General features: G+C 24.7%; 2 protein-coding genes and 1 pseudogene across 7 annotated transcripts; 2 read left to right on the top strand and 1 right to left on the bottom strand.

Annotated features, from left to right (window-relative positions):
- Nucleotides 1-3,444: 3,444 nt before the first annotated feature.
- The window catches only part of LOC126551285 (dynein axonemal heavy chain 1-like), a 19,166-nt pseudogene continuing 11,301 nt past the window's right edge, over nucleotides 3,445-11,309 (bottom strand).
- On the top strand, nucleotides 6,751-11,177 carry LOC126554317 (dynein axonemal heavy chain 1-like). 5 transcript variants are annotated; one of them, XM_050209400.1, is made up of 5 exons: nucleotides 6,751-7,102; nucleotides 7,168-7,537; nucleotides 7,670-7,974; nucleotides 10,636-11,005; nucleotides 11,090-11,177. In XM_050209400.1, exons 1-5 carry the CDS (start codon nucleotides 6,843-6,845, stop codon nucleotides 11,165-11,167), a joined length of 1,383 nt encoding a protein of 460 aa, XP_050065357.1. In that variant the 5' UTR covers nucleotides 6,751-6,842; the 3' UTR covers nucleotides 11,168-11,177. The 5 variants fall into 5 exon arrangements, 1 of the variants encoding a protein (XP_050065357.1); XR_007606644.1 differs by lacking the exons at nucleotides 6,751-7,102; nucleotides 7,168-7,537; nucleotides 7,670-7,974; nucleotides 11,090-11,177 and adding exons at nucleotides 8,324-8,408; nucleotides 10,227-10,570 and having other exon boundaries at nucleotides 10,636-10,775; XR_007606646.1 differs by lacking the exons at nucleotides 6,751-7,102; nucleotides 7,168-7,537; nucleotides 7,670-7,974; nucleotides 11,090-11,177 and adding exons at nucleotides 8,326-8,408; nucleotides 10,268-10,570 and having other exon boundaries at nucleotides 10,636-10,775.
- On the top strand, nucleotides 8,951-9,678 carry LOC126554333 (dynein axonemal heavy chain 1-like). Of its 2 annotated transcripts, none has more exons than XM_050209418.1 (2): nucleotides 8,951-9,272; nucleotides 9,401-9,678. In XM_050209418.1, the coding sequence occupies exons 1-2, from the start codon at nucleotides 8,955-8,957 to the stop codon at nucleotides 9,569-9,571; spliced, it is 489 nt and encodes a 162-aa protein (XP_050065375.1). In that variant the 5' UTR covers nucleotides 8,951-8,954; the 3' UTR covers nucleotides 9,572-9,678. The 2 variants fall into 2 exon arrangements, 1 of the variants encoding a protein (XP_050065375.1); XR_007606655.1 differs by having other exon boundaries at nucleotides 9,124-9,272; nucleotides 9,360-9,678.

Here is an 11,309-nt window from a genome sequence, read left to right as displayed (position 1 = left end):
AAAATATAATACTTTATTAAATTATACATACATGATATCTACATACATACATACTTTTTAGCAATGGCGGGCATTAACTTATTAAAAAGTTAATTTTTTTTAACTTTTTAACTTAACTAGTTAGTTATTTTTGTTTTAATCAAACTTATTAATATAATATAACTTATTCAGTTAATTTTTTTATTGTTTTAACCTAGCTTTTTATAGTTAATTATCATTATTGTACAGTCAAGTTAATTTTAATTTTTTTATGTATAGATATAGCCTACAAGTTATTATTATTGCAAGTAAATTATGTGATTTGGGTTGTTAAGGCAACATCAGTGTGTAGCTGAATTAACCTTATAATTCAACAATAAGTTATGTATTAAAATCATGTTGTATCAAGTATCAACTATTGATTGTTATCGTTTTGACACCATTTTATTATTGTCTCAAATGAGACAAATTATGTAATCAATGATTATTAATTAACCCTTAATAAATGTTGATTTTGTTTAAATACGTTTAACTTTTTTATACCTAATAGTATTTCAACACCAAGCTTACTTCAGCTAGATTTCTACACTCAAATGTGTTTAATATTGACACGTTTTGTTGTTAATTCAACACAAGATTTCTATGTGTGATAATTAACAATACAATCTATATTTTACACAATAATATTATACCCTGTCAATAAATTTCAATTTTATTGCCCAACCTTTGATAAGCATTTTGATATTTAATTTAATTTAATTTATATTGCTGATATATTTATATGATAAAATTATTTAAAAAATATTATTATTTATTATTAAAAATATGTTATATGATTGTAAATCCATTGTATAATCAACAATCAACCACAGTTTATAAAATATTTCATAATATAAGATTACAATGATAGCACTTTTATTTTCTTGGGATTTTTTTCGGGGTGTGTTTTTTAGTTTGGATATTTTTTTTGGGGTTTTTTTTCCGTGGCCATTTTTTCCGCGATTCATATTGTAGTATTATAGCTGTAATTGTACGGCGTTGCATCAGCGTAATCGGCCTATTTACTATTAGCCTTTACTCTTTTTATAGCGAGTATAATTTATTTTATAACACAGCCTTAGACTAAAGTCTTACCACATTTTAGTTTAACAGTGTGAATATAGGTTCATTATAATAAAAATAAGTAATATTACTAATAATTTAAAATTAATCAACATATCTTGAATATTTCATTGCGTATATTAAAATTCATAATATACCTACATAAAAGTAATACAATGAAATAAAAAACATCGTTATTTATCGTTTAAATTTATTGTAATTTCATTCAAAAATAAACTGCACAATGTCTATAAAAATTAATTTTTGATAAAAAAACAATTTGAATACGTGAATAAGTATTATAGTGATAGTCAATAAAGATGAAAATTAATCCAATTTTTTTGTATTATATTGAAATACTCATAAAATATGACTAACTATACCCAAAGGAAGAAAAAAAAATTAAAATATAAAAGTACCTATTTCAAAATATCTTAAAAGGCCAGAAAGTATAAAAATTTATATAATTTATTTAAATAAAAATAAAAAAAATCACACAATTTTAAATTATTCTTTCATGAATCTATACTATTAAAATCGTATAAAACATAATATGTTAAGCTTTTTATTCTGCTTATACCTACCTTTAGTTTTTTTTTACTCACCTAAATATTTGAAATAATATGTCATATTATTACTATTTTAACTTTAATTATCCCAATTATATTTGTATAGATGATCGAACAATATTTATCAAGAATCATGCCTATCTTTTAGGCTCAAATTATTAAAATGTAGGTACATCTAAAAATCACCATAATACTCCGAAAATACCAAATTTCGATTTTGATCAGTTCATAAGAAAGCATAGTAAGGATTATGCTATATAAGATGTATATTTTAATAACAAAATTATTCAAATTATATTATTATACTAGCTGAATAACCCGGTTTCGCCCTTGTACATTTTTTTGTGTTACCTACTATAACTTTTATTTTATCAGTTTTTATATTTATTATAGTCTGTTTTTAGATATTATGTTGATCCTAGGTTGCCCATGTATTGTAATATTGTGATTTGTCGGCAAAAAATTACTTTACATTATGGTGTTATAAGAACCAAAACAAAACATATTTATATTGACATATTTTATTCATCTCAATAACTCTTTATAAACAGTATTTTTGGTACTGCCTTTTGGGGTTAAAATAACCAAACTACTGGCAGAGCTAACTCTAGAACATGTGAAACTGAACTGTTAGAACTGTCCATGTGAAAAACATTCTTTTCTCAAGTCAATCCCTGTTATGCTCAATGATTGTCCTTGAGACTTATTAATAAACTCATAGCAAAGCAAACTTTGAGTGGGAATTGTATTCTTTTTAATTCAAAGGGATAATCAGTTGGAATCAACGTTATTCTCGGGATTAAAACTATTATCTCCTCTAGCGCTCCCAGTGATAACTATAGCGTCTATTACATTTTTGTGCAGAGCTTTAACTTGCAATCTTGGTTCCTTTCTAATCCAAATTTTTCATACAGTTCATCATTGAGGTACACCTCAATAAATACCAAAAATAATTGTCCGGCTGCCACCAGCTCACATTCGACAACCATATTAATTAGTTTTTATTAATTTGTAAGAATGTAAACAATTTTAGATAAGAATTAGAAATAACCGTACATAAACTGGGGTGCGTATGTACGAAGACGCATTAATAATTAATATTTGAAAATAATAAGTAAAACACATTGTCCTCATGTATGCGTAAATGCGTAAGGTATTTTACAACTTCATGTTATCTTGTTTTTATACATAATAATTAGCTGTAATAATAAAGTGATAAATGTGTTAACACATAAATCAGGTTGTTATAGCAACCATTTATAAACAAAATTTCCATCGTAAATCTCAAAATCCCCGTTTGAGCAACCCTTTAAAATACGGATTTTGAAAAATCTTATTGCACAGTGAAAATATGAGAAGAACCTCTATTCAAAATTTCAAGTCCGTACGTTGAGTAGTTTTTGAGATACAGCGATCAGTGAGACAGTGGTATTTGGATTTTATATACCTAACCTACTAAATATTAATGTTTATTTTGTATAATTCATTATTCAGTTACAATGTTACATATTAATACAAACGTCAATACTGATTTTGATTTTTGTGATAAATCTTATTGTTGTTATTTAATTTCTTTTATACACATATATTTTTAATTTAATTTTTTTATTATTTTTCTTAAAAAAATTGTTAATATTTTTTATTATTCATTGATATATTCTAATCTTCTAATTTTATTCAATTTGTTGTCACTAAGTTATACGTTTTGAAAATGTAATGCTACATTTTTTTCTTGTAATTGGTCTTATAGGTCCGTAATAAATAAAATAGATTTAATAAAAATATAGTTATGTATTTATTATTTTATAATATTTAACAGCACAATCTACCTTAATGGATAAACAATTATTTATAAAAATGAGTGAAGAATTAAATAAAAAGAATTTATTAGAATAAATATTATTCAAGTGCTTTTTGAATTTTCATAAGTTGAATGTTTCCATTGATTAATTGGTCCAATAATTGCTTATCTGGACAAGTCTTCATAACCTAGTTATTAATATTATTATTATTATTATTATTATTATTATTATTATACAATATTTTGTATTAATAAATTTGAATTATTTAAATTTAAAAGACCGGGGAAGTTTATCTGTTTTAGAATAAGATTCGAATGTATGAGTAAATCAGTGTAATAGGTGTGTTAAATTGGTATGATAAATAATTGTCCATTGAATTTGAAAAACAATGATATTTTAAGGAAATTTTATAATTGATATATATGTATATTTATAGACTATAAGTAATTTATTTTCCTATTTATATGACCTGAAACATAATATGTTAATCTATAGTTTTCGTCAAAAAAAATATTATTTTAGGATTATATACCTATTTATTTATTAACGTTATTTTTATGTTATTTATAGGCATTTGAAATATTCGTTTTTGTTTAGTTTTTTTTTTTTATAAACATATTTTTTTGGCTGAGTCAAAATACTAGAAAATTTAATATTAAGTTTGTCATGACTCATGAGATAGTTTTATAGTGATTCAAAAATTATAAGAATATATAATTTCAATTTTTTTTTATTACCTAGCATTTGAAGTTCAAATAATGACAAAATTCGTCAAAATCATGAATATTTGCAATTATTCATAAAAAAATGTTTGTATTTGTATAAGTAGTTAATAGTTGAACATTTAATACAAGATTTCCCATAAGTTTGGCTTACTGCAATGATTACAAAAAACTTAAGTTTTGGTGTATTCAGGCCATTAAAACATAAACCACCTTTTTCGCCAACCACTGGAAATTATATCCTAGGCTGACAAATTATCTCCTTTCAGAATCGTTTTTCGTGTACAAATATACAATGAACATTGGATTCAAATTTAATACATCCATTATAGTAACCTACTTTACAGCAGAACATTACTCACTTGACCACTCTCTTTTTTTTATTACTATAATAGCTTAATAAACATTATACAATAAATCTACAGCTGGAATAACTGAAAAAAGCATAAAAATAAATTGGTTTATTTGGAATCAGAATGACATGGAACGAATTTATGAACAAAAATTAAATTTCTATCTCATATGCATAAAAAAGAAGCATAATATACTTTAAAATCCGAGTCTTATATACATATCACTATATAGGTAGTTACGTTTATTATACTCAAAAATCAGTATTGCGATACAAGATATTAGATACTTCATATTTCATACAATATTATATTGAAAGACTTAGTTATATTTGAGGTAGATGTGTATCTAAAATATTTGTATAGAAGATACTGCCCAACACTGGTTTAAATACCTCTAAAACGCCCATAAAAAAATAATTTGGATTTGTTATTTGTATTGTTATTGTATAAATATAGGTAGTGAATGCTTACTCACTGCGTTATACTTACATAGTGAGAGGATCAAAAACTTTAATTATTCATAAACTCACCCAAGGTTTATTTAAAGTGATTTTCATTATTCGTTTCCATATTCGTTCAACTAAACTTAACTTTTTATTTTCCACATGTAATTGTTCTTTAATGTCTGGATTGTCAAATATTGGTTTTAAATACAACCATGTCCTAATAATTATATCAAAATGTATTTGTTGTAAAAAAATATAAACAATTTTAAGCAATCTGAAACAACTAAGTTATGTATACTTAAGTAGATACTACTAGATGTCTAGAATTCTAAATAGTTATTAGTTATAAGGTACCAAGTTTTGATCGTACACTATTACTATATTTCTGCAGTGACAACATGACAATGATGAATGAGCATTATTTTAAAATCAAATTTAAACAAGGTACTAAAAAAATGAATCTTTAAATCTAGTATTTTACTTTTGAAATTCGCTCCATTCATTAATAACATCTTTTGAAAGTCTTAAATCTTCTTCCCATTTAGTTAATGGTTCTTCAAATATTCCTTTAAACGAACTCGAAGATAGCTGTCGAGTAAGCAAAATATGATCATCAAGCATTTGAAATTCTGTATCTGTTATTGTTGAAATATAAATATCTTGATCATTATAAGGCAACAATTGGAACTTTACACCGGTCCATTCATCCATCATTTTATTTAAAGCTATTTCAATTATATATTCTTTTGAAGCATTGTCTGATAATTGTTTTATCTCTTCTACATGGTCATTAATACCCAATGCCAAACATTTTTAAAAAGTTAGTGTTGGTGATAATATAATTCTTATTCCTGAAACAATTTGTATTACTTGATTTAATATTTTAAACGTACAAGTATAAGATAGGTATTAGACATAGGTATAAGTATTAAAATATAGGTAGTATTAATATTATGATAATAATTAATAATTGTTCACCGGTTATATCAGCAAATATATCCCAATGCCTTTGCTTCATCCCTTGAGTTAGAATATAATTCAATAAATGTACTATTGGCACATATTCTTCAATTTGTGTTTTTATTTCATTAGCTACACTTAAAGTACCTGTATTCATTAAAAAATTATATACATATATATATAACTATTTACAACAGGTTATAATTAAAAATCATCAAAGTTAATTTATTGTTATTACCAGGTACTTCAGCGAATTGCTCAACACATTTTGTGACAATATTTAATAAATTGTTTAACATAGGTTCTATAGTAGATTTTTTTATGTTTATTAATGGATTTTTCATCCAAGCACTTTGTAATTTAAAAAACTCTGAAGCACTTTGCCATAATATTTTATATGGTTCAAATTCGTCAATTAAATGCTCTACGTTTTCAAAGGGTGTTACCTAATTATAGACATTTTGTGTAAATTATTTATTATTATAAGTATAGATAACTTTTGATAAATTATAATAAAACAAAATTTGTTGTATTTAATTGTACTAACCGTATGACCAAAAAGTTTTTATCTTTGGTTTAAAGTTTGACTAGTTCATTGTAGGTCTTTAATTAGTTTCCAATTTTTATTTACTTCTACTGCAATCTCATTTACTTTTGACAAATTATTTTCAATAGTTAACTTTAAAATAATATCACTTAAGTATTCTATATTCTCTTGTAATAATAATTCTTCTTCAATTTGAATTTTCTCAAATTTTTCAAATTAGGTATTAACATAGGTAACTATTTGTTATTATAAGAATATATTAATATAAACTTATATAAAATAAGTAAAAAATACAATATGGAGTATTTGAGTGTGTATGTTATAATAGCAGAACATAATACAATGTGTTTATGAATTTCATAGATGGTTATTGTAAGCTTATTAAAACGAATGATACTAGAAAGCCATGAGATACCAGCTATTCATCCATATGTACTCGCGAACTTGACATTTTTAGAAAAACCTTATTTAACATCAATAGGGCTAATTGAACCCCAAATTGCTGATTTACAAGCTACTATTGAAAATAGCATTCGCTTAGCTATTATTCCAATAAAAGCGTACTGCAAAGAATATAATATTCACTCACATTTATATAATATAAATGTCGAGTCATATGTAAAGTTAGTATAAATAAATTTAATACTATCTTAAACAACCGAATATAACGTATTGGTTTATTTTATAGGAAATTCTTTGAAGGTAATCCATCACTAAACAGAATAAAAGAAGAAATATCAATGCAAATAAAAATGAAGTTAAAACAAGAGAAGACATTTCCTGAAAATATCATTATTGGGTTATTTTTCATAAACGTTGAATCCTTGAAACATTTATTGATAAGTAAACGGATTGAATTAGCAGAATTAATTATGAAAACACATGCGAGTTTAACAACCGAGAAAATAGAAATATGCTGCGCAGAATACAATAGGATGTATCTGAAGCTTATTGAAGTTCCCACTACAGTAGAACAAGTGTTTGAAATAAGAGAATGGATAAATGACTTGCCAAATTTAATTAGTGATCAAACTGAAATCTTAAAACGATTATTAAAGGTAACATAACATTAAATTTATGGCTTATATAAAAAAAATATATATATTAAACTACCAATAAAATAACACCATTATAATTTATAATTTATAGATAGGTACCACAATCATTATTAGTCAGCTTATTATTTATAGGAAATGGATATGTTGGATCCATTTTTGTGGATATTAGAAGATGAACAATTAAAATTAAAATATAGCTCTTTAATTTGGCCTTATAAGATTAGCTTAAAAGTAAAAGAGTCTTTAGAAAATATAGCAATTTATATTTTAGAAAAACCTTATTTAACATCAATAGGGCTAATTGAACCCCAAATTGCTGATTTACAAGCTACTATTGAAAATAGCATTCGCTTAGCTATTATTCCAATAAAAGCGTACTGCAAAGAATATAATATTCACTCACATTTATATAATATAAATGTCGAGTCATATGTAAAGTTAGTATAAATAAATTTAATATTATCTTAAACAACCGAATATAACGTATTGTTATATTTTATAGGAAATTCTTTGAAGGTAATCCATCACTAAACAGAATAAAAGAAGAAATATCAATGCAAATAAAAATGAAGTTAAACCTAGAGAAGACATTTCCTGAAAATATCATTATTGGGTTATTTTTCATAAACGTTGAATCCTTGAAACATTTATTGATAACTAAACGGATTGAATTAGCAGAATTAATTATGAAAACACATGCGAGTTTAACAACCGAGAAAATAGAAATATGCTGCGCAGAATACAATAGGATGTATCTGAAGCTTATTGAAGTTCCGACTACAGTAGACAAGTGTTTGAAATAAGAGAATGGATAAATGACTTGCCAAATTTAATTAGTGATCAAACTGAAATCTTAAAACGATTATTAAAGGTAACATAACATTAAATTTATGGCTTATATAAAAAAAAAATATATATTAAACTACCAATAAAATAACACCATTATAATTTATAGATAGGTACCACAATCATTATTAGTCAGCTTATTATTTATAGGAAATGGATATGTTGGATCCATTTTTGTGGATATTAGAAGATGAACAATTAAAATTAAAATATAGCTCTTTAATTTGGCCTTATAAGATTAGCTTAAAAGTAAAAGAGTCTTTAGAAAATATAGCAATTTATATTTTAGAAAAACCTTAATTAACATCAATAGGGCTAATTGAACCCTAAATTGCTGATTTACAAGCTACTATTGAAAATAGCATTCGCTTAGCTATTATTCCAATAAAAGCGTACTGCAAAGAATATAATATTCACTCACATTTATATAATATAAATGTCGAGTCATATGTAAAGTTAGTATAAATAAATTTAATATTATCTTAAACAACCGAATATAACGTATTGTTATATTTTATAGGAAATTCTTTGAAGGTAATCCATCACTAAACAGAATAAAAGAGAAATATCAATGCAAATAAAAATGAAGTTAAACCTAGAGAAGACATTTCCTGAAAATATCATTATTGGGTTATTTTTCATAAACGTTGAATCCTTGAAACATTTATTGATAAGTAAACGGATTGAATTAGCAGAATTAATTATGAAAACACATGCGAGTTTAACAACCGAGAAAATAGAAATATGCTGCGCAGAATACAATAGGATGTATCTGAAGCTTATTGAAGTTCCCACTACAGTAGAACAAGTGTTTGAAATAAGAGAATGGATAAATGACTTGCCAAATTTAATTAGTGATCAAACTGAAATCTTAAAACGATTATTAAAGGTAACATAACATTAAATTTATGGTATAAAAAAAAAAATATATATTAAACTACCAATAAAATAACACCATTATAATTATAATTTATAGATAGGTACCACAATCATTATTAGTCAGCTTATTATTTATAGGAAATGGATATGTTGGATCCATTTTTGTGGATATTAGAAGATGAACAATTAAAATTAAAATATAGCTCTTTAATTTGGCCTTATAAGATTAGCTTAAAAGTAAAAGTCTTTAGAAAATATAGCAATTTATATTTTAGAAAAACCTTATTTAACATCAATAGGGCTAATTGAACCCCAAATTGCTGATTTACAAGCTACTATTGAAAATAGCATTCGCTTAGCTATTATTCCAATAAAAGCGTACTGCAAAGAATATAATATTCACTCACATTTATATAATATAATGTCGAGTCATATGTAAAGTTAGTATAAATAAATTTAATATTATCTTAAACAACCGAATATAACGTATTGTTATATTTTATAGAAATTCTTTGAAGGTAATCCATCACTAAACAGAATAAAAGAAGAAATATCAATGCAAATAAAAATGAAGTTAAACCTAGAGAAGACATTTCCTGAAAATATCATTATTGGGTTATTTTTCATAAACGTTGAATCTTGAAACATTTATTGATAAGTAAACGGATTGAATTAGCAGAATTAATTATGAAAACACATGCGAGTTTAACAACCGAGAAAATAGAAATATGCTGCGCAGAATACAATAGGATGTATCTGAAGCTTATTGAAGTTCCGACTACAGTAGAACAAGTGTTTGAAATAAGAGAATGGATAAATGACTTGCCAAATTTAATTAGTGATCAAACTGAAATCTTAAAACGATTATTAAAGGTAACATAACATTAAATTTATGGCTTATAAAAAAAAAAAATATATATTAAACTACCAATAAAATAACACCATTATAATTTATAATTTATAGATAGGTACCACAATCATTATTAGTCAGCTTATTATTTATAGGAAATGGATATGTTGGATCCATTTTTGTGGATATTAGAAGATGAACAATTAAAATTAAAATATAGCTCTTTAATTTGGCCTTATAAGATTAGCTTAAAAGTAAAAGTCTTTAGAAAATATAGCAATTTATATTTTAGAAAAACCTTATTTAACATCAATAGGGCTAATTGAACCCCAAATTGCTGATTTACAAGCTACTATTGAAAATAGCATTCGCTTAGCTATTATTCCAATAAAAGCGTACTGCAAAGAATATAATATTCACTCACATTTATATAATATAAATGTCGAGTCATATGTAAAGTTAGTATAAATAAATTTAATATTATCTTAAACAACCGAATATAACGTATTGTTATATTTTATAGGAAATTCTTTGAAGGTAATCCATCACTAAACAGAATAAAAGAAGAAATATCAATGCAAATAAAAATGAAGTTAAACCTAGAGAAGACATTTCCTGAAAATATCATTATTGGGTTATTTTTCATAAACGTTGAATCCTTGAAACATTTATTGATAAGTAAACGGATTGAATTAGCAGAATTAATTATGAAAACACATGCGAGTTTAACAACCGAGAAAATAGAAATATGCTGCGCAGAATACAATAGGATGTATCTGAAGCTTATTGAAGTTCCGACTACAGTAGAACAAGTGTTTGAAATAAGAGAATGGATAAATGACTTGCCAAATTTAATTAGTGATCAAACTGAAATCTTAAAACGATTATTAAAGGTAACATAACATTAAATTTATGGCTTATATAAAAAAAAAATATATATTAAACTACCAATAAAATAACACCATTATAATTTATAGATAGGTACCACAATCATTATTAGTCAGCTTATTATTTATAGGAAATGGATATGTTGGATCCATTTTTGTGGATATTAGAAGATGAACAATAAAATTAAAATATAGCTCTTTAATTTGGCCTTATAAGATTAGCTTAAAAGTAAAAGAGTCTTTAGAAAATATAGCAATTTATATTTTAGAAAAACCTTAATTAACATCAATAGGGCTAATTGAACCCTAA

Source organism: Aphis gossypii, chromosome 1 (genome assembly GCF_020184175.1).
Source record: "Aphis gossypii isolate Hap1 chromosome 1, ASM2018417v2, whole genome shotgun sequence".
Lineage (NCBI taxonomy): Eukaryota > Metazoa > Arthropoda > Insecta > Hemiptera > Aphididae > Aphis > Aphis gossypii.
This window is presented reverse-complemented; position numbering and strand designations above follow the sequence as displayed.